This window comes from Boleophthalmus pectinirostris, unplaced genomic scaffold (genome assembly GCF_026225935.1).
Source record: "Boleophthalmus pectinirostris isolate CB_2022bp ecotype Guang Dong unplaced genomic scaffold, ASM2622593v1 HiC_scaffold_18, whole genome shotgun sequence".
NCBI classification, from domain to species: domain Eukaryota; kingdom Metazoa; phylum Chordata; class Actinopteri; order Gobiiformes; family Gobiidae; genus Boleophthalmus; species Boleophthalmus pectinirostris.
Window position 1 is genome coordinate 36,107,647 of NW_026571133.1, and position 24,226 is coordinate 36,131,872.

At 38.4% G+C, this 24,226-nt stretch overlaps 1 protein-coding gene across 2 annotated transcripts in view; it reads right to left on the minus strand.

The window, feature by feature from the left end:
- Nucleotides 1-24,226, minus strand: part of phf24 (PHD finger protein 24) — a 69,146-nt gene that overhangs the window by 37,526 nt on the left and 7,394 nt on the right. For both annotated transcript variants that reach the window (XM_055153878.1, XM_055153879.1), the window contains exon 2: nt 12,228-12,413. In XM_055153878.1, coding sequence (XP_055009853.1) covers nt 12,228-12,413 — 186 coding nt within the window. The remainder of the gene's footprint in view (nt 1-12,227; nt 12,414-24,226) is intronic.

Sequence of the window (24,226 nt, forward strand, 5' to 3'; positions counted from 1 at the left end):
ACATCAAAATATAATATAAAACCAAAATGGCAATAATGAATTCTAAATAGCAAAAGTAACAAACTGGTGTGAAATAAGGCATAATTGTATAAGTGTAAAAGTAACAAAAAATATATTTCAGTTATATACATAAGCTCATAAGGAAAAACAGTGCAAAAATCATAGACATAATGATGGACACAAACTCAGGCGTCCTCAGGTAATTCTAGTCCTGTCTGAACTGTTTTTCGTCTGTGCATTGAAGCTAATAGTGATTGAAAATGTCTCTATGGTCAATTTTAGGTCCAGATGCAAACTAAATTACAAACTAATATAAATTCACCACGGACCATATGTAATCCAGTCATTGTTTGTTTTGTTTTTTTCTACAATTAAAAAGTACAACCGGGAAGTAGAAGTACATAGTTGTGGCTCCTGAGGAACAGCAGCAGGTGCCTTTTCGGAAGTTTGGGTGCTTTTGGTGCACAGTTTGTAAAGTTTGGATGGAGGGGCTGTATAGTGTAAACAGACTAAAAAAGAGAGACTACTGCTGTTTCTTAATAAATCTGATCTTGTGACTGTGATTGTGTAGCCTGATTCATCAGACGGTTTCCACGAAGTGAAACCTGACCTCACAGCATTAGAATTTGTTCGCTCGACGGCAGGCAGGTACTTTTTTTAAATTTAACCAATCACTGCTATATGGCCGTTTTCCCAAATCCCGTAGGAAGAAGGCCAATAACATCTTTCTCCTTGATAAAATTCACCATACATTCTCTTTGTTCTGGCTTTAAATCCTCGATCTCAGGAATTGCTGCCAACAAATAATGTATGACTCTTCACTTATTGGCTGGTGCCCGGACTCACACTTCTGGGGTTCTTGCAAGCCGTCTAGTGTATTTTGATTCCTGACTTAGTCCCTGGAGAGAAATGAAATCAAAACACGATGAATTAAAGGGTTCTTGTCTTTTTTGGGTGGGTTTATCAGTCCACAATAAGTAAGAACTTCCTGGGTTCAACTTCCAGATGTTATAATGTTGTCGTCTTGTGATTGGAAGAATCATACAACTGTAATATGCAAAAATGATAATACACGTTGCATATCTTTTAATATATGTTTGATAACCTTGCCCAATGTTAGTCAAAAAATCTTTGGGGGGAGTTATGTAAACTGATGCATTATTATTATATGGTGTAGTGGGTTAAGAATTCGTGTATGGCATATGCCATTAACGTTACAGTGTTTTCTGATCTATGTTATACTGTTCTTTCTTCATCACAAACATACTTGGAGTTGTGTTTTGTTTCATTCACACATGACACAAACCCTCGATATTTAGGCAGAGTTCTTCTCTCAAACAGAAAACACAACCTTGTGATGTCATGTGGGAATAAAGGAAGTGCTCCACTGTCTTTTAAAACTCCATATACCTTCACTAGAAACATTTGGATTGGACCTGGAATTGCCAATCTCTACAGCACTAAAAGTAAAAGGTAGAACTTCACTTCTGAATTACCGCTTGATGACATCACAAGGTGGAACCGAGCATTTTGAGCTTTGGAGATGCAGACTGACTAATCTTAAAGGGTTACTCAAACATGTGTGAATGAAACAAAACACAACTCCAGGTATGTTTTTGATGAGGTAACATTATAACATTACTTATAGCTCATGAGAGTCAATTTTGCATAATATAAGCCCTTTAATGAATCATATTATAATAACATTGAAATTTTAGTTTATTACTTCCACTATACTAACCTGTTCTTTGCAGCTCTTACATAGTGTGTAATCTGTTTTTAAATACAGTTGAGAATTCTATGCTAAATATAACACAAGAAATAATATGAAAATCTTCAGTTATGTGGGAGGTGACAGACAAGGCGGTTTTGCACCTACAGTTTACATTTTACATATATACATTTAGCTGTATATACTCTTTCTTCACAAACTTTTTTTTTCTTTTTTTTCTTTTTTTTTTAGCAAAGGTTTTTCATAAGTTTTGAGATTTTTTTTTTATACTAGCACTGCCATTCACACCCAAAATTGGAATTGTGAATTTTTATATTTTCCAGCATGTCAATATCTCCACTCTCCTGCTCTTCCATCTCTCTATGCCAGTTCTATTTCTCTGGCAGTGTTTGCCTTGTCAAAATTTCTGCAGAAATAAAAAAGGAAAAAATAAAAAATAAATGTGGTATTATTTTTGGGATTTAAAGTGTTGAAATGTTTTTTGTTTTTTTTATTTATTTCATTTTGTTCAAGTGTATAATTTTACTTGGGTGGACATGGGCAGCAGATATGACATAAATAGAGCTATTTCCATAACTAGAGATGCACCGATATTGGAAATTTTGATGGATCGGATATCAGTTCAGTCGATATTGGTTCAGTCGATATCCTATTTTTTGTTTTTTCATTTGTGCAATACAGGGATCTCCAGACTTTTTCCTCCGGTGAGCTACTTTTACAAAACAAAAATGCCAGAGAGCTACTAGTTTTAGCGGTCACAAGAAATTGAGCACATATAACAGCCATGGCGAGTCTTAGATGAGGTATAGTTAGATGCCTATTAAACATAAACCAATATCCATTTATTAGTGCACAAAGTTAGGAATCAAAATGATACATGTAAAATGTTAAAAGGCATTTCATTCATCAAATTTTACTTATTCAGCACAATACGTGTAATTCCGAAATCCCTTGGCGAGCTACTTGGAATGGGGTGGACAGCTACCCCTGGTGTAATAAGACGACTTCCTGGACAACGTTGGCCCAAACACCTAGTAGTATTTTTGTAGTAAGTTGTTCTGTAGTTATTTGGAGTATATTAGTAATATTCCTTAGTTTATTTTAAAGGAAAATGCATTATAGCTTTACTTTATTTAGTCTCTGCCGAACCACTGATTGATATCGACTATCAGCAGATACTTAAAGCCAAAGTATCAGCATCACTCAGTATTGAAACAGAAAAAGCTGGATCAGTGCACCCCATAACTGTTACCTAGCAACCATACAGAAAACATGGGTCTAAACTGCACAACAGTTATAAGAGACTAATGTAAAATATATGACAACACCTTTATTTTGTTAAATTATTGCTTACTCCATCAAAAAAAAAAAAGGCTTCCTTGCATGTGACCCATCTTTACATTTAGGATGATTTTTTTAGTTTTTTTGTTTTGTTTTTAAGAACTTAACAGTACTTCCTTTATTTTTGTACTAAACTTTCAGATTTATGCTTTGATCCACAAGGGAAATTATTGGTACACAGTAGTTCACCCGTAATAATATATTATAATAACAAAGAGTAAAAAAATATAATGGTAATAATAAATTCAAAATTAGTAGCAAAATAGGAAGAGACTGGTGTCAAATATGACATAATTATATAAATGTATACAAATAAACTGCCACTTGACTGATGTAAAGCTATATACTAAACCAAGAATTTGGAAACATGAAAACTTGTCAAAAGCTTTTTTAAGTGTACAAAAAAGTTGCATAGAAAATGTCTATGGAAGAAGAAAAAACGCTTAGGGAGGGACCCATTATATCCACAATGCCTCTTATCGAACAGTGGCAGCTTGAGGGTGTTTTCTGCATTTGGAAAAGAGACAGGGCTGGCTGTTTACAGAGCTGCTTCTAACTCACTGACACATCATTGGGGCGGCTCAAAAGTTGTACTCAGAAAGAGAATAATTGTGAGGATTTTAGAGGAATCCAAAATAGAAGTGATTTAGGAAAAGCTTGCATCAACATGGCTCTACTGAGAATAGACCAGTTGGTAAACATGGAAAACAAGGAGCTAGTTCTGTTGATACAAAAATTTCAAAATCATTTTCAATATTAGGGAAATAAAAAAAATATATATATATATATATATATATATATATATATATATATATATATATATATATATATATATATATATATATATATATATATATATATGTGTGTATATATATATATATATATATATATATATATATATATATATATATATATATATATAAAATCTCACTGTTTTTTCACACACTGGACGATTTTGATTTGAAGTAATTGAAGCAAGAAATGTTCATCTTTCAAAAGGCGGAGGCTTTTGACATTTTCATTCTTATTATTGCAATCAGTTAAGAAATTATAAACCACATTCATTTACATCTGTATAGATACCTGACTGTAGTTGCACAGTGACCCTGTTTTGCACGAAAAAAGGAGTAAACTTCTTTCATAATACTGCAAACCTTGATTTCAAGATTTTGCATTTTTTTCAGAATCACGATTCAAAAGGTGAATTCATCAAATTTCCCATCCCTATACTCAATACAGATTCCGATACCACAATGATAACAAAAACAGTCTTTCTTTAGACAGTAGATTCATAGTACCATCCATTCATCCATTTTCTTCCACTCATCTAGGGCCAAGTCGCAGGGGCAGCAGTTTAAGCAGGGACTTTCAGACTTCCTCACCCCAGACACTTCCTCCAGCTCCTCTAAAGGGAACCCTGAGGCATTTCCAGGCCAGCTGAGAGACATAGTCTCTCCAACATGTCATGGGTCTTCCCCAGGGTCTCCTTCCGGGGGGACATGCCCAGAACACCTCCCAAGGAAGGCGCCCAGGAGGCATCCGGAACAGATGAAGGAGCAGCAGCTCTACTCCGAGCTCCTCCTGCGTGACTGAGCTCCTCACTCTATGTCTAAGGGAGCACCCACCCACTCTGTGGAGGAAACTCTTTTCAGCCACTTGAATCTATGATCTTGTCCTTTGACCGTAGGTGAGGTGAGGAATGTAGATTGACCGGTAAATCAAGAGCTTTGCTTTTCAGCTCAGCTCCCTCTTTACCACAACAGTCCGAGATGAGATACTGTGGTTCCCAAACCAGACCCCCACCAGCCCCTGACTGTACCTAGAAATTCTGTCCATGAATACAATTAATAGAACCTGTGACAAAGGGCAGTCCTGGCGGAGTCCAACATGCACTGGGAACAGGTCTGACTAAATGCCAGCAATGCAATACTTTCTTTTATATTATTAAATGGTGTTATATTTGTAATCTCTCAGTGGCCCAGGTAGGTTCCATATTGATCCATGTGCTCTTATACTTGTTCTGATACAGCTCAAAATCAAAAACTATTCAAGAAAGACTTTTTTTTTTTTTAGTTGAATTTTTATGTTTGTTTTTTTATGTAAATATGTTATTGACTTGCCTGAAATGTTCCACAGTATGATATTAAACTACTCTATTTTGATGGAGACATATATAAGTCACATTACAGGTCAGAACTCCATACACCTTCACTAGAATCATAATAAAGGATTACTTAAACTTGTGTGAGTGAAACAAAACACAACGCCATCAAATGTTTTAGATGAAGTAACGGCATTATAACATGGTTTAAAACTCACAAGACCCCATTTTGTTTATTATAGGACTTTTAAAATGCATTCAAATAATTTTTTTATATATCAAGAAAGTATTCAATTGGGTGAAATTTGAACCAGCTATCTTCTGGATGGACTGCACTGTCTGCAATAAATTCTAGTAATAATTTATGGAGGAGCAGAGAAGCATTTGAGACACCCTATTCCACACTTCCAGCCAGACTATATCGAACAAATGGAGTAGTAGAGGTTGCCAATTGTGAGTGACTTATTTTGGCTGTTACTGCTAATACCTCCTCCAAGCTCTCAAGGCATTCTGGGTTGGGACAAGTTACGTTTATTTCCCAGTCTCTGTAGAATAGAGGAGTTGTATTGATGATGTTGTGTGGCAAAAAACAAACAAACAAAAAAAATCTACTTACTGCTTTTACTGTTTCTGGCCCTATAATTGTGAAACTCTCTCCCCTTTCAGACCAGCTGGCTACATCCCTGGAGTGTTTTATATCTCTGCTGAAGACACACTTTTTTTTTAACACTATCTTTTAATTCAAACTAATTTGCTATAGTGTTCTTAACTTTTATAATGTCTTGTTATTGTGTTTTGTATAAAATGTTAGGGGCAGTGCTGTCTGCTTTAAATATGATATATAAACCTTGAGCTTGATTATTGAGCTGCTGGCGTAGTCTTTATGTCTAAGGCAGACAGTGCTTATAGCTACATTACATATTCTCATGCTCACTAGCCACTCATCTCATCTTTCTGCATTTTCTTAAAACCAAAGCAGCAAGGCTTTTACTGTGTACTACATCCCGATGGGTGAGGAACATGAGGAAGCAACTACCTGGAGCTGACAGTTGTTTTCAATTAGAGATGCTACTGGATGAGAGCCATGTTGAAACAGCTGCCTGTGACAGTCTCAGCCAGTTGTTTTTCTGTCATAGTTCCATGTCAGGAAATAAAAGTGATATATGAAATATGTTTTGGCCAAATGTGGAAACAACCGTGAAAATGTTCTATTTCTTATGTTAACTTGTCACTTAGGCTACGTTCAGACTGCATGCTCAATTCAGATTTTTTTGTGAAATCCAATGTTTTTGCGAGGTCGTTGATATTTCCAATTAAATGCGACTTGTATGTGACTCCAGTGTGAACAGTAAACGGCCCGAAAGTGTCCCACATGCGCAATGGAGGACACGATGACGTCAACCTGGCACCTGGCGATTTTAAAGTTCCTCTCGTACCGGAGCCAGAACATGAACAACCTACTTGTTTTAAGGAGGAGCTTGAGAAGGAGAAGGACGAGGTTTTTGGCCGTGGCGTTTTGTGGGACAGCAGCAGCAAAGTTCGTTGAAAGGATCGTGTGGATGTGGGGATGTAGCCAAGAGTGGTGAGTGGTGATGTGCTTCGCTTCAGTGACACTGAGTTCATTAACAATTTTCGCCTACTTCAGCGCAGAATAGTGACGTTTGCGGCTTGTTGATAACGTGTAGGTCGGATGAATGCGCTTTGGCCGTTCAGACTGAAGTCGCATGTCAAAAGATCGGATATGTATCGGTTTCAGGAGCACATATCCAAGTGGCCTGGGTCGCATTTGAAAAAATCAGATCTGTGTCATTCAGACTGTCATTGAAAGATCAGATACAGGTCACATAGAGGCCAAAAAATCGGATTTGGGTCACTTCAGGCTGCAGTCTGAACACAGCCTTACTTTGCTCTGAATACACAGAAGTGGGATTTAGGCCTCCTCCTGAACCTTGGATGCCAGTGCCTTAACTCAGGAATTCTCAAACTTTTTGAGACCAGGACACCTATCGGTATGAAAATATCCCATTATTATCCTCTGCAATGGCATCACATTCACATTCAGAAGTTCAAATCATGTTTAGAACCTAATTTGGATGAAAGATTCAATTACCATACCATTGTTACAAACAAGAACATTATATATTTGGGATTATAAGCACTGCCTTAACCTGTGTATACAGGACACACAAAAGTGTGTTTTCTCATTCACATCATATGGACAGCATGCAGCTGTGGAGGCTGCACTACCACAGATTAAAGGCTGGCTGCAGGTGCTGAGGTTTAGGTAGTGACCATTCAGATCAGAGTCAGCTGTTTAAACCAGCTGGAGGGAAACTGGCAACTCAGATGAGAGACTCATGTGAGGCTCATTCTGCTTTCTGACTGGATAATCATCTTTTGAGCCAAACCACCAAATTATCACATAAACATCAATGTTTTTGTAATGAAGAATAAATCAGCATTACAATTGTTACCATTTGTACCAATGGTTACCTCATATGTGGGTAGTAGTTAGGTCATGTTTATGGGATTTAAAATCAAAATCTCAAACATACGGTTCTTGTAATGTCTCTCTTCAATGCATCACTGATGACGTCTCTACGTGCCAAATCTGCACCATTTATCTAGTCAGTAAACTAATCAGCCCACCTAGTTATTTGTGTTTCTATTTAAGTTTTGTTTGGTTGAAATCAGCACAAAACCCACAATTCCAAATCAACAATCTCCTTTGTTTTTGGTGACATCACTTGGCCTTTCTCAGACTAACTGAAAACACTCTTGACAAGTTTGGCAAATAAACAAAATGGTCGCCCCCCCACTCCACTTTGAAGGGTGCTCTTGTCTTGTGTGGAATCACTCTTCAGCCGAAGCCATTATTATTTCTGCATGTCCATGGAGGATGAGTTTGGCACCAGTTTGGCATTTGTGATGAGACTGAACTTTAGTTTTTTAAAATGCCCTCCCACACAACCCAGCGTTAGTTTGTGTTGTAGCACATAAGCTAACTGGAATAGATTTGCACATTTTCACTTGACCGTCAGATGAACAAAAACAACAATGAACAACAAATGTGTTAAACGTACATAGTCTCTTCATTACCGAGTGCTAAAAATCATATTTGTTTTGTTTTTGGGTCTGGTGTAGGCGTAAATTCATCCACATAATAGGATCTCTGTAAACTGAAAGACAAAACCGAAAGGACAGTGTATACATATTTTAATACGTGATTTTTATTCTAAAGTGTTCAAAAGCAGTTCAAAATATAGAAATGAGTTACTAAATAAATTTAAAGAATTATTTTGTTTAAGAATTAAAGATGATGACTGATATACTGGTTCAATATTTCAATTTTAATGTTCAATATTTTGACTTTTTAGAATATCACTTATCTCCAACACAGGCCCAGATTTAGTTTTTGTCCATCTGCCAGGGGTGTAGTGGGCGTGGTACGTGGGGGTACACCATCCATCCATTTCTCCCAACATGAGGTATAAAAAATAACAAATATAAAGTAGCTACAACTTAAATGTCAAACCAGAGTGATTGGCAATGGTGAAAACAAACTGCATAGGCTCATGAAGGGACCAGGACTGAACCAGGACTGAACCAGAACTAAACCAGGAGAAGTAAACCAGGACTAAATCAGGAGATGTAAACCAGGACTAAATCAGGAGAACTAAACCAGGAGAAGTAAACCTGGACTAAACCAGGACTAAAACAGGACTAAACCAGGTCTAAACCAGGATTAACACAGGACTAAACCAGGTCTAAACCAGGAATAAACCATGACTAAAAGAGGACTACACCAGGTCTAAACCAGGACTAAAACATGACTAAACTAGGACTAAACCAGGTCTAAACCAGGACTAAACCAGTACTAAAAGAGGACTAAAACAGAAGTAAACCAAGTCTAAACCAGGAAAAACTAGAACTGAACCAGGAGTGTCAGGCCGGGCTTGGAGGCTGCGCCCATGTAGAGCGTCGGGTGACCACAGGTGAAATGACCAGTGCAGAGCTCCACCCCCACAGGGCAACCATCACCTAATCGCGCTTTGCCGACACCCTGCTCCACGGACCCGGTTCTCCCTCTCTCTCAAGTCCAAGATTAGTCCTGGTTTAGTCCTGGTTTATGTTTAGACCTGGTTTAGTCGTGGTTTAGACTTGGTTTATACCTGGTTTAGTTCTGGTTTAAAGCTAGTTTAGTCCTGTTTTAGCGCTGTTCAGTCCTCGTTTAGTCTTCCTGGTTCAGTCCTGATTTAGTTCTCCTGGTTCAGTCCTGGTTCAGTCCTGGTTTAGTCCCGGTTCAGTCCTGGTTTAGTCCCAGTTCAGTTCTGGGTTAGTCCTGCTTCAGTCCTTATAGGTTTGTGGCAACATAAAGGCTGTGGTGAGTTTGTGGTAAATATAAAGGTGCATTGTGTAACTTTTCTGGGGGAGGGTCCGTTATGGGGGGTCCGGCATGAAACCTGTATTGCGTTTCTATCTCCATGGAGACCAAAGTAGACCAAGTTACAGGTCAGATCTGTGGAGAGACAACCCCTCAGCAGTCAGAATGCTTGTTTTTCTATTGATTTTGAGCTATAAAACCATGTGTAATTGAATAAATAAGTCTTTATTTAATTATATAGCGCTTTTCACAGACATTTTTTGTCCCCAAAGATGCTTTACAAAGCATTATTCAGCATTATTCATTCAGCATTATTCATTGTCTCTATACCTGGTGATGGTAAGCTACTATTGTAGCCACAGCTTCCCTGGGGCAGACTGACAGAAGTGCGACATTAAACAGCTCTACTTTAAATGTAAAGTAGAGCTGTTTAATGTCCTGTGGAACATTTTAGGCAGAGCAGTGACATTTCCATAGAACCGACACCCTGCCAAAGAGTTACACAGTGCACCTAACTAAGTAAATAAGTGATAATTGCATAAAACATCTTTAATAGGTTTGTGCCAATAACGGCTGTGGGTGAGGTTGTAGTAAATTTAAATGACATAATTTAAGCAAAATAATCTACATATATCAGCCCAAAAATATCAGCAGAACCTACAGGCCATTGGTTTCTCTGGTATTTAAACAATCAGCCATGAAAATAAATATCGGTTGATCTCTAATAAGAATGAAAAGGCTAAAAAACACTGTTACCAAGCAGCAGTAATGAATGAATAAATATTGCATAAAGTAGTCATCAATAAACATGACCGTGCTTCTTCCCCAGTCGTAGCAACAGGAAGTAACGGACCAAAGTAACAGTTTCGTTAATAAATGAATAAATTTGGTGATTAATGATGGCTCAAAACCAGTTAAAAATGATTAGCATTTGTGAACACACTCCACAATGACACACAGACCATCCGCACTAGCAGTAACGTTGTCATTTTCAAGTATTTAAGCAATAGAAGTACTGGCAGATGTACAGTACACACTCGTATACAGTTTTGGTAGTACAGCTTACAGTGGCAGATGGCAGTGGCTCAGTTGGTAGAAATGTTTGCATGATAAACTTAAGGTTGACGGTTTAATGGTCCATTGTTTCTGGGCAAGGCACATGACCACTAACTCTCTTCGACTGCAAGTGTGAATGGTTCCTTGTTTTTTAGGCGCTTTTATTTGTATCATTTATCACTGAGCAACTCCACAGAAGAAGTGAAGTAGTTTTATAGTAGTAACCCAACTTTTGTATTGCCGTAGTTGTATAGTACTTTCTACTTACTTTTTTTCTAATTACTTACTTACTTGAGTAGTTACCATCAAAATTTTATAGTATTGTTATAGTTTTAATATACTAGAGAAGAGCCAGTATTGCAGTATAAGCAACCCCACTTTTGGACTCTTTCACTGGTTTTATAGTACTTGCATGGTGTACTTTTTTGCTGTATGGTGTCGTTTTCTTGCAGTACTTCATAACACTTACAGTGTTGTACCAGTATGTTAGTAGTTTGCCATTGCTTACACAGTAGCAGTATTGTAGTACTTCATAGTGCCTACAAAATAGGTGTACTACCTTGTGTTAATCGCTTGGCTTTACCGTACTTCCTTAGTGTTCTTGCAATATGTTGTACTTTTATTGTGGCACTAATACAATAGTAGTAGTATATGGAGTTTTCGTGTAGTCACAACTCACAGTGGTAACAGCTCAACCATTGTAGTTTATTTTACTGGTTTATAGTACTTTGTTGATGTACGTTATTGGTACACTTAGGGTGTAGTCATAGCATTTGCACAGTTGTAGCAGTATTTCAGTAATTCGGTATCACTTCCGCAGTAGCAACGGTATGTCAGTAGTTTCACTTTTTTTATAGTACTTCCTTGGTGTACTTCATTGTTATAGTTTTTTGGTCTAGCTTACACTACTTGGCAGTATTTCAGTAATTTGCTAGCACCTCTACAGTAGTAGCAGTATGTCAGTAGTTTCTGTTGCAGCTCAACCTTTGTACTTCATTTCTCTGGTTTCATAGTACATAATGTGGTGTACTTTATGGTGTGGTGTACGTAATGGTGTACTTTATTTAGTTTTGCTGAGGTCTTAGCACTTACATTACTTCGCAGTACTTACACAGCAGCAGCAGCGAAACCTCTGTACTTTATTTCATGGTTTTATAGTATTTCCTTGGTGTACTTCACTTAGTATAGTTTTGGTGTAGTCATAGCACTTTCAAATTGTAGCAGTACTTCAGTAATGTGGTATCATTTTCCACAATAGTAGCAGTAGTAGTTTCTGAGCTCTAACATAGTAGTGGTAGCTCAACCTTTGTACTTTATTTCACTGGTTTTATAGTACTTCCTTGGTGTACTGTATTTGGTAGAGTTTTGGTGTAGTCATTCCACTTACATAGTTGTAGCAGTATTTCAGTATTTCAATATAATTTGGCATCACGTCCACAGTATTAGCAGCTCAAGCTTTGTACTTCATTTCACTAGTTTATAGTACTTCATTTGTGTACTTTATTGGTATATTTTGGTGTAATCATAGCACTTCCATAGTTGTAGCAGTATTTCGGTAATTCTGTATCACTTCCACAGTAGTATCAGTATGTCAGTAGTTTCTTAGCACTTACACAGTAGTAGCAGCTCCAGCCCGTCACCGTGTGGGCTGTGTCTCTCATCTCCTGCAGGGCCTCTGTGCTCAGATAGCCCAGCTCGCGGAGGCAGCCATCATGGAAGACTCTGGTGCAGATCCGGCAGGGGTATAAGTCATCGGCCGTCCACACCTCGCACACGTCACACATCTCCTCACTGGAGGGCTGTGGGGAAGAGGTGAAAGAGAGAGGGGGAGTGAGAGTGACGCACGGCCAGAGGGGAGGCTGGGGAGATGAAGAGATTTGGAGGTGTATAAGGTGGGATGTTCACTCACAATGAAATAAATGTTGATCCTACATACTAGTTAATATATTATGTCTATTTTTGTTTTCAAATATTATGTCATTTTTATTCTTGTGGCAATTTCTTTGAGTTTAAGGCTACGTTTATATGATGATAGTAAGTAGAAAGTAGAGTCACGTCTTCACATTTTATTCCACGTTTAGGAAATCTGCGTGCATAGGGTGACTCAAAAGTGTGTGGAATTCGATTGGGTATGCATGTCAGGCGACTAGGTGGTGCTGCGAGAATGTATGTACGCAACGTGAGCAGATCTGGGCAGAGTTTTGCTTCTTGGGCAGTGTAGATGGAAACACTACGGTGGAGCGTATTCAACTTTTCCACTCTGGATGGTGTTTTCAGATTTGTGCATTTTTAAGCCCCAAAAATGCTGTCACCATCTAAAGGAAAGACACTTCTGATAAAATATTTTGTCGTTTATATCCGCAAGCATTCTTGTGTAAACTGACCCTAAGCTTAGTAGAGTTCTTTACTTGAGTATTATTGACCTAATGTGTTTACTGTAGTGCACAACACAATGACCAATAAAAGTGAGTGAGATATAGAAGGTTGACATTTTTAAGCTTTCTACCGTGTTATAACGTTGTTCCCTCAACATGCCTTAAGAGGTTTTAGAAGCTATCATGCATGTTTTAGTAATTTAGTGATCTCTCCGAGGCACTATTCAAACCCTGCTTACGGTTAGCTGTAAGATTCTGTCCAGTGCTCAGCCCACAAACCAACAGCATCCATGCTCCCACACGACAATTCTCCATGAATATAAAATAAAGCATGATACAAAATTATGCGATGTGCAGCACTTTATTAAGCAGAAAACATGTTGATTGTGTTGATTTAGCAAGACACAGAGCTTAATAATAAAACAAAAATGAAACTTATAAAACACGTTAATACATTGTTTAGGGTGAATATAGCTTTTTAACATGGTGGCCTAAATATGTTGTGTTAGCAGTTAATCCCCCATAGAAGTAAAATACCATTAAAATATCATTAACCATTAATTAACAGTGGGTTGATGGTTTGATGACAGTTTCAACCAAAGCATACAGTTGGAGTATCATTGGGCACTACAGCCGCAGACACCTTACCCACCATGCTTAAAGGTGCATCATGTAACTTTTCTGGTAGAGGGTCCTCCATCTGCTTGCTTTTTTCCCATATTTCCATAGAAACATAGTCTGACCTCGCAGCATTAGTATTCGTTTACTCAACGGTAGGTAGGTACTTTTTTAATTTAGCCAATCGCTGCTATTTGGTCGTGTCGTATGTAATGCGCCGCTGATGGGGCTAACTTTTCCCAAATCCCGTAGGAAGAAGAGCAATAACGTCTTTCCCTTGATAAAATTCACCAAACATTCTCTTTGTTCCGGCTTTAAATCCTAGATCTTGGGAATCGTTGCCAACACAGAATGTATGACTTCATCTACATCCATCTGTTTACTGTTGTGCTGTACCCCAAAAAAGCACTCAGTCATGACTTCACAGCTCTTCACTGGCCGGTGCATGGTCTACAACTTCCGAGCTTCTTGCAAACTGTCTAGTGTATTCCGATTCCTGACCTAGTTGTTGGAGAGAAATTAAATTGAGTGGCAACACTAGGTGGCACCAGCAGTTACAGATTGGAGAGACAACCAAATCGTACTCAGACTAAAAATTACATAATTTTGGGGAGGCAAAAAAGGTAAACAAGCAGTTACATGTCCATGGAGACAAGCAGGTATGGACCTTCCATGAGAAAAGTTACATAATGCAACTTTAAGTGTGAATGTAAGAAAGTAAAGTTCAATTTAAATCCAAGATATTCACGTTCTACCCCTTTTCTCTCCAAAAACAGCACCGTAACTACCCAAATTATAACCTACCAACTGTTACCCTATTTCGTACACTGGACTCTCTTATAAGATCAGTAGTGATTAAAATAGCAGGTTGTGAAGTTGCAACTTTTCAGAACACTGACCTTGAAGACCAACTTTATGTTATTTTCCTTCAGGGGATTACACTTTCTCCCACGCACCATTTCTAGTTAACTCCGACTGTATTTTAGGAACTGCAGCCATGAAATTAGGAACAAGATGAAAGAGCCCCGCAGACTGCCTTTGATAAACACTAACAAGAGTAACACAAAATAAGACAATGCACTTTGTGACCATGTGAAAATCCAAGGACAGTCATTGTAAAGTTGATCTGTAGTATAACTTTGTCTATGCGTTGTGATTAGATTGGGATATATGTATAAAAAAAAAAAAGTAGGATTCTGTTCAGAGTGCACATTGTAAACAACTTCAGGAACTTTAACAGTTAAGAGAAGATGAACAAAATAAAATCCTAGAATCCCATGCATTTTAGAACATGTTTGTAGAGGTATAAACAAAAGTAAAGTACAACAACATTCTTCTGTAAAAAGACAGGGATGACTATACTGAAATATTCAGCTACCTGCACGATACTGAAAAATTTGCGGGATCAGATATCGGCTTCAAGCTGATACCCTAGCTGGAAATATAAACTGATATAATTAGATTATTTATTGGTCAGCCCAAAAAGTCTCATAATGTTTGAGTTTTTGTTAACACAAAGCTGTTTGGTAGTAGCCTGTTTCATCAGTCAGTTTCACTTTGTGGAAACTGTCTGACCTCGCAGCATTAAGATTCATTCCCTCGATGGTAGGCAGGTACGTTTTTTTATTTAACCAATCGCTGCTATTTGGTCGTGACATATGTAATGTGCTGTTAACGGGTCTAAATGGTATATTAAGCTTTTCCCAAATCCCATAGGAAGAAGGGCAATAATGTTTTCCCCTTAATAAAATTCACCAAACATTCTCTTTGTTCCAGCTTCAAATCCTCAATCTCGGGAATCATTCGCCAACACAGAATGTATGGCTCTTCTCTGACTGGCTGGTGCCGGGACTCACTCTTCTGAAGTTCTTGCAAACTGTCTAGCATATTCTGATTCCTGACCTAGTCGCAGGAGAGAAATGAAACTGAGCGGAGGCATTAGGTGGCGCCAGTATGGCTAGTTCGGTAGTTACTTGATGGATAAATTGTGTGTGTTAAACATGTGTGAATGAGACAAAACACAACTCCAAGAATATATGTGATGTAAAAACAACATTATAATTTTATAGCTCAGAAAAAAGAGCAATATGAGCCCTTTGACACCACTAAAATTTGAAAAAGCTGGAGCGGGGGTGGGTATGAAAAGGTTCAGCGTGTGGTTAACCAGTCAAGCGTCTCCGAGTCATTTTTAGTGAGCTGACAGCTGAGTGCAATGGCTGGAAAGGACAGGGACAGGGGACCAGGATGCGCAGCTAAATATATCATCCCTGGGTTTGGGTGAGGAGAGAAAGGGAGCATGTTGCAGCGGGGTGTGACGTCAAAGGGTGATATAAAGCAACACCATGAGGGGGCGACGTAGATGTACCACCCCTGTCTTCCATTAAGACCTGATGAAACCAAAAATACAGATATGAAAAAATTATGTTTGCAGAAAGCAGCCGAATGTCAAGGTTAATTACATCTTGCTAAAAAGTTCTGGTTAAGGTACACTGAACTGTAGCCGTAGGAGGATCTGTCCTCTGCATTTGACCTATCCTTTAACGTCACTGGGACAACCTGTCAGGGCCTGACCTGCTCACGTCAAATTGATATGTGTGTCAATCTGAATCTGGAACAGCTCTTGGGAAATTCAGAGCGTTATGACAAATATTTGAATCTGATTAGTTGAAGTGTCTCAAAAGTGGAACAAGTTGAAAAATCTAACTTTAGTTAAATCCAGTTGAGAGAAAAATACATCTTCCCTGTCCACAAATGCACAAAGCTCTTACCGTCTGCATGTTTTTCACAAACAAAATAGTCTGTATTGATGCTAAAATAGACTGATGTTGCTTGGGTTGCTTGTCTAAAAGAAAACAAATAGTACTGCAATGATCCAACTTTTTCAGTCCAGAAACCAATACTTTACCCAATAGATACCCAATAATAACCCATACCAGTCTAGGAACAGTTAATTTATTGCTGGGTTTCAGATGACACCACAACATTCTAAAGACCATTGTTTTTAATACAGATGGGGGGCAGCTAAAATTCAAATTGTTAAATGACAGATTTTTGTTGCCCTATAAAGATTTCTTGTGTCTAGACTGTAATAGAAATGTTCAGGTTCAGCATTTGTGAATTTAGCTTTTGGATATTTCATGGTAAAGTGCAACATAATCAACAGGAAAATCTGCTCCTTGCCCCCCATTTGGGAGTAGGACATCATCGCATTCTAGAATTTGAAAACTGCCAATTACACAAGAGATCCAATTGTGTTCAGCAACTGTTATTTATCCTTCAAATCACTCCTGGAGAGTTTTGTTTGATTAAAAGTGCAAGCATTATGAGATGTTTTGGGCTAAAATCAACCTGTAGTTTTATTACATCCAATTAAAGTCCCAACCAGGGTATCAGATGAGCTAATATCGATATCATGGAACTGATACCCGGATATGTGGGAATTATGTTGGGTGCAATGCAAGGAGCAATACATGCATCCCAAATTTTGGACTTCCGGCCATCGCACATTGTGTGGTCCTTGGACGTCTTAACAGAGGAAAATGGGCTTTGTAGGTTGGCAAACTCCATAACTGCAAAAGGTAATCAGATCTGTGACTGCAAAGCTCCATTTAAACTGTTTCCCTTCCCAACAGAGTTGAAAAATAGTGAAAGGCGAAGGCGATGGGCAGTATTGATACACAGGAAGGACCAAAAAAGTAACCTTTGGCTGCCTAAGAAATCATCCCGAGTTTGCAGCGAACATGTTGTATGTGGAGCGCCAACAAAGCAAAATCTTGTTTGTTAAGTGAGAGGCACAGAAGATAATCAGGCTGAACTGGCACTTTCTTGTTCGACTGACCTTACAGCAACATCACGTTTTGGTCACTTTGCAGTGGAAGGTCAGCCAAATGTTTCCTTTTTTGTCCTTCCTGTGGATCAATACTGCCCATCGCCTTCGCCTTTCACTATTTTTCAGTTCAGTTCAGAAGTCAAACAGTTTAAACGCAGGTTTGCAGTCACACAGATCTGATTCCCTTTTTTCGCAAATTTTCAAAGACCATGTCTCGAGCTGTTTTCCGCTGTTAGGACATCCAAGAACCACACAATTACGGTGTCCGAATCACATAACTAAAATATGGCAATATCAGAACCAGAAACAAAAGTGATATGGTTCAAAAGACTTGAAAAGATCGGCTTTGACAATAGACGCATCCCACTGGGAAATCAAACATGGCGGTTTGATGTTCACTTTTTCGGAGGACCCTTCCCAGTATGCATTGTGCGATGACTGGAAGTCCGAAATTCCGGATGCATGTATGTATGTATTAGAGCCCGACCGATATGGATTTTGCTGTGGCCGATATGAAACGTATATAATGGGAGTTGGAGCTGCCGATAGGCCATATAATCGCCGATATATTTAGTGATGTAAAAATTCACTGTAAATGTTGAATTGTTTAAAAAACTTAGGTTTGGCTCTGGTGGATTTTAAATTGGGTTTATTTAGGCAACATTTATTGTTATTCTGCCTCTTTACATCATATTTACAGACAGTAGGTTGACTTAATGGCATTTTTGCATCACATTCTAGACACTAGTGATGGGTATTCCAGTTCTTTTTAGAGAACCGGCTCTTTTGGCTCGGCTCACTAAAAGCTGCTGGTTCTTTTGGCTCCCAAGTGGCTCTTCAGATTGTTTTGTTGCAAGCAGAACTAAAGCACGTCTAAAGCAGGACTGAATCATGACTGAACCAGGTCTAAACCAGGACTGAAAAAGGACTAAACCGGGACTTATTTATTTTCTACAGTCAAATATGCTCGTTTTTTTTATTTTTATTTTTTTTAATCCTACGTACACGCAAATTTCTCAAAGTTTCGTTTTTAGCCGCTGCCGCTGTCAAACCACGAATCTGCACGCGGCGTGAAGAGAAAAAAAGTGAGAGAAAGAGAAAAACACGGCTCCCAATAAGGATCAGGCTCCCGTCGTTCCCTTCAAAGAGCCGGTTCTAAGAGTCATTTCGTTCGCGACGGACCCATAACTAGTAAAGAAAGTAGCGCTATTAGCCTTTAGCCGTAAATACGTGCGCGCCGCGGTAATTAATTATATGCGCAAATGTCATAATTCACACGTCTGTTCACAGCTCATTTACATATCAGTGCAGGTCCAGTAGCAAATATACGGCCAATATAGTCACTTTAGAACAGACCAATAGAAAACAGTCTGTTTATGTGCGGGAGCTACAGCAGCTAACCCATAACAAATGACAAAAACTAGCTTCAGAGTCGACATATTTCCAACATTCACCGCTCATACAGGCTCCTCCTCACATCACAAATCTGCACTAATAAATGTCCTTTTAATCCAGACTCAAACCGATTGTCCGTAAAAAGAATATAATCTCAGTGTTTGGATCTGTGTCTGCAGGTGTAAACAAACACACGTGAGTGACGCGACTCTGTGGTGTGTTCAGGGACAGTACAGGACACACACAGACAAATGACTCCGTAGATAAATACTGATGTGGAGCCACATATTAGGACATTTATCTGTCTGTAAATTGGATTAAATGAACAGAATGTAGAGAGTCTAAGCTTTATAACGAGGTATAACATGCCCACGTGAAATATCGGCCTCTATCATCCGATATGCCTAAAGTTGCCCATATCAGCCGATAATATCGGCCAACCGATATATCGGTCGGGCTCTAGTATGTATACTAGACTTTAATTTCTTCTGGTTCAGGGAAATGGCCTGTACGTCTGTGGACAGCCGAGCCTGCTCATGGTAAGAATATTTGTTTTTCGATGTATTTTTGAGCATGTGGAACACGTCATGCTCAGTGATAACACATCCACGGACACATTAACGGTGGACCTTCTACCAGAAAAGGTACTAAGAGCACCTTTAACACATGTTACAGGACCACTAACAAGCATCCGTTTTAGTTCAGTTTTTCTATAGCCCTGTCTCTCTTTGTCCTCTATGTTTTCTCTCACATCAGTGACACACGTTTTGTAGTGCGGCTGTCTATTAACACACTGTCCATCTCAGCTTCAGGCAGCGTGAGTGATGTGGAGAGACGAGCTGTTACATTCACTCTCTTGAAAAAAAAAAAATCCACTTTGCTCTGAACAGATAGTTGCCAGATTCTGTTGTAACACCTGTAGTTAAATGAAAGCAGCACTACATCAAGTTGTGTTGTTGGCTTTTAGCAGAGGAGAAGTTTTTGTACCTCGAGTTAGAGAGCAGTGTTAACCCAGTATCGGTTTTGTTACTTGAGTAAAACTATGGATACAGGGGCAAAAAAGTAAAAGTTTCACATGAAAAAATCAGATTAAGTAAAAGTATTAATGTACCTGTTGAAAAACGTAATTAAAGAGTAAAAAATAAATGTTGTTTGGGGCGATTTTCAGATCTAATAAAACTTTAAATGTGGTGATTTTGTGCTGAATTTTGTTCAACAGAAACAACTGAATCAATTGTTTTCCCCCAAACTGTTTTTTTTAATGGTTTTTATGGGGTTTTTTTTGTTTGTTTGTTTGTGGTGGTTTTTTGGGTTTTTTTTTTTTTTTTTTGTTAACCCCTGAGCCTTTTCAGCAGGTCTCAGACAAAAACTGTAATGTAGTATAGTATAGAAAGTACAGATACTCGCTCACAAATGAAGTGAAATTAAAGTAAAATCTAACATCACGTGAGTTGTGTGGGACTGTGTCTTTTATTTATTTTTAATGTATTTTATTAATTAATTAATTTATTTATTTATTGCTATTCTGTGATTTTGCTGTTATTTTATTTTGTTGGTTTTATTATTTTAAGACTAATATGATTAAATCTGAGCATTTATTTTATAATTTTATTATTGTTATTATTATAATGTATTTGTGCAGCACTTTGGAAACTGTTTGTGAAATGTTCTATAGAAATAAAGTGGATTGGATTGGATTTAAAGTACAGACACCTCCCCAAAAAAATACTTAAGTATGGTACATTACGATGTTTCCTGAGCATCTGTCACCTCTCACTGCTATAGCACACTGCCCACCTAATTATGATAAGCCTTTATGTAAAACTGTAAATGAGGAGTGACCTTAATATTCCTCCGGTCATTGGTCTTTTGAATAAACTATAATATAAATGTCATTGTTCTATAGGTCAGAGTTGCACCGTAGGCGGTCGCAGGGGCAGCAGCGGCAGCAGCTCTGACTCAAAGGTTGGCAGTTCAAATCCCACTACCAACATAAACATTTTAGTAGAGTGATCTAACAGTTTAGCCATTCTACCTCTGAAAGAATAGTACCTTTGTGTCCTTAGGCATGACACTTTACCCACCTCTGTATACTGTGTGTATGAATGAATGGGTGGGTGGTTCCTTGATGTAAAACACTTTGCAACTATTTACCATTTTACCATATTGTTCTATAGCATTTATTTATCATAACTAAGGATGCACCGATCCAGCTTTTTGAGTTCTGATACTGATTCTGATACTACAACTTTAGAATCATTCCACACCAAATCTCCGAATGCCTCCACGCGACCATCTCAGATTTGACTGAAAAAATTCTAGGAGCTTCTGAAAGTGTCTTCATAGACCATGAATGCTACCACCACATTTTCAAAAATTCATTTTGTAAAAATAAGGCAGAACACCATCACAATTTTTTTTTTCCAAATTTTGGATATGTTAAAAACCGACATATAGTCTTTCTAAAACAGTCCATTTTATGATGGTGGGTGCTGTCATTTTTTTGGTATAACATGGTAAAGATGGCACCAGAATTGTTTTTTTTTTTTCCATTTTTATCACTTAATATCTTCTAGAGCGTTCATCACAGTGGGTCAGGGTTTTAAAATACAAAGTGCACAGCATGTGTGGGAAGGTGTACGTTCAATATCAAACCTCTGTCTTTGAAACTGCACTTTCCACAGTCCCTCAAAGATGCCCTCATACTGGAAGAGGAAAATTTTTGAGTAAATTCAAGCCCCCAGAAATCTGTGATAAACCAAAAGCACATGTGTAAAAGTCCATATTCTACAAATACATCTGACAAATTTTAACCCTTGAAAATTTGAAGGACCTACCTTAAATAGTTTTATAGATAAAGCAATCTGAAAGTGGCTCCTTTTATATTGGAACGTGTGTGAACCTCCTAGAATTTGGAGATCTGGCGTGAAATGACCCTTTAAGTGCCAGCCCGATACCCGAAATCAACCGATACCAGTGCAGAGACTGAATAGCATTTATTTTATTAAAACAAAAATAAAATAAGACAAAACTGATCCAAATATTTTATGTAGCTGTTATTTATCCCTCAAGTAACCACAGACTAGTTTTGTTTAAATAAAAATTCAACATTATGAGACTTCCTGGGTTGACTATATGACCAGTGTTATTACATCGGTTCATATGTCCAACCAGGATATCGGCTGGACCTATATTTGGAAGTTGATATCTGATCTCGTAATTTTTTCAATATCGGCCCCAGTATCAGACACCAGTACTGGACCAATGTACCCCATAGACTGTATATATTACAGTAAATAGCATAATCCAAGTAGCAATTGTGCTTTCGGCTCCAATCACTTCCACTGGAATATTGTACCTGCTGCTGTGAGTCATGTCATTTTGGTCTTAGTATGTTTGTATTAAGCCGTACTACATACGTTTTTATTTTGCTATTTTGTCCGTGAATAAATTCCCATTCCTAATATTGAACTCAGCTCCAAATTGGGCCCTTAGTCACTTAGTCCACTTCTTTTTACAGTCTATGGTGCATCCCTAATCATAACTGGTCTTTTGACAGTGCTGTTTTTATAATCCTCTTGCTCGCTGCTGTTTGTCATTTGGGAGGTTGTACGCATTAGTTGTCACTTCTATCTGCAGAGTAATTGCCCCTCTGGGATCTAAGTGTTGACGTTAAAGTAATACAAACTGTGATCTGTCTACACTAGTTGCTCATTTACAGCTTTAATGCTAACATGCAGTCTATTTGTCCCCGCCCACCTGTCCTGTTGGTCAGCAGTGATTGACAAGTGGTTTTCAGCACCCCCAGTGAAGTGAGAATTCAGAGACAGCAGATTTTGTTATTTTGCAAAGACATAATACTAGAATGGTGATTCAATTGAAACTGGGCTAGGCTCAATCTTATACTGAAAGATATGAACCTAATCTACATTCAACCAAGAAGATCTAACTTGGTTCCCCTCTACCTCATCTCCTCTTCACAGTTTACCTGGTCTTCATTCTTCATCATCTCACGCCAAATACTCCTCCCCTCCTCTCGCCGCACCTCCTCCTCATCCAATCAGAGCCCATTGGACAGGAGGAGGAGTGGCGAGCGGAGGTGAAATTTAAACCCCCATTGCAGGTGCACAGCCGCTTCAGTTTGTACCCTGCATTGTCCCCTTCAGTTTCCTCATCCTCTCATCCTCCTCTTCACTCTTCTCATCCTCTCATCGTCCCCTTCACTCTTCTCATCCTCTCATTGTCCCTGTTATTCTCCTCATCCTCTCATTGTCCCCTCACTCTCCTCATCCTCTAATTGTCCCTGTTATTCTCCTCATCCTCTCATCGTCCCCTTCACTCTCCTCATCCTCTCATCGTCCTCTTCACTCTCCTCATCCTCTCATCGTCCTCTTCACTCTCCTCATCCTCTCATCATCCCCTCACTCTCCTCATCCTCTAATTGTCCCTGTTATTCTCCTCATCCTCTCATCGTCCCCTTCACTCTCCTCATCCTCTCATCGTCCTCTTCACTCTCCTCATCCTCTCATCGTCCTCTTCACTCTCCTCATCCTCTCATCGTCCCCTTCACTCTCCTCATCCTCTCATCGTCCTCTTCACTCTTCTCATCCTCTCATCGTTCCCTTCGCTCTCCATATCCTCTCATCGTCCTTTTCGCTCTTCTCATCCTCTCATCCTCCTCTTGATTCTCCTCTGTCTCATCTCTACCATATCCAGTGTCCAGGCCCGGAGGTTATCACATCTCCTAAAACATCATCTAAGCGACCATGCCCTTCATCACAATGTCTTCTGTCGGGATCTGAGCTTCAAAGCTAACTCATTCCATAAAACTACTAAAACTTTCTCTTTGAGTCTGTCTGAGTCTCCCCAGGTTGAATTACTAAAGTATTAAAATGACTTTTTTTCTCATAGAATTGTCTGGATTGTCAGCTCTTTTAGTTCTTACACATACTGTATATTGTTTATATCTATAAATAGATATATTACAAACACATCTCATATAATATAAAAACAAAAACATAAAGTTGTGCTACATAACTTTTCGGTTGGGGGTCTATCACCTTCGTGTTTCTATGAATACGTCAATGCTCTGCCTGGAATGTTCCACAATATCACATTAAACAGATCTACATTACATTTATTCAAATACAGGTGGTTTGTTTTTTGTCTTTTTTTAGTTTTGCCTTTTACTCTTAAGCTCTTACTTTAATACTGTTTGCTTTTTTTTTTTTGCATATATATTCATTGTCTTTTAGTTTAAACAAAATAATCAACAAAATAATAACAAAATAAGCAATACAAACAAAACAAACATTGGCCCATTCATATATTAGACACAGATACACCCATTTTAAAATGTAAATACCCTATACATAATAGCTGAAATCTCAAGTCC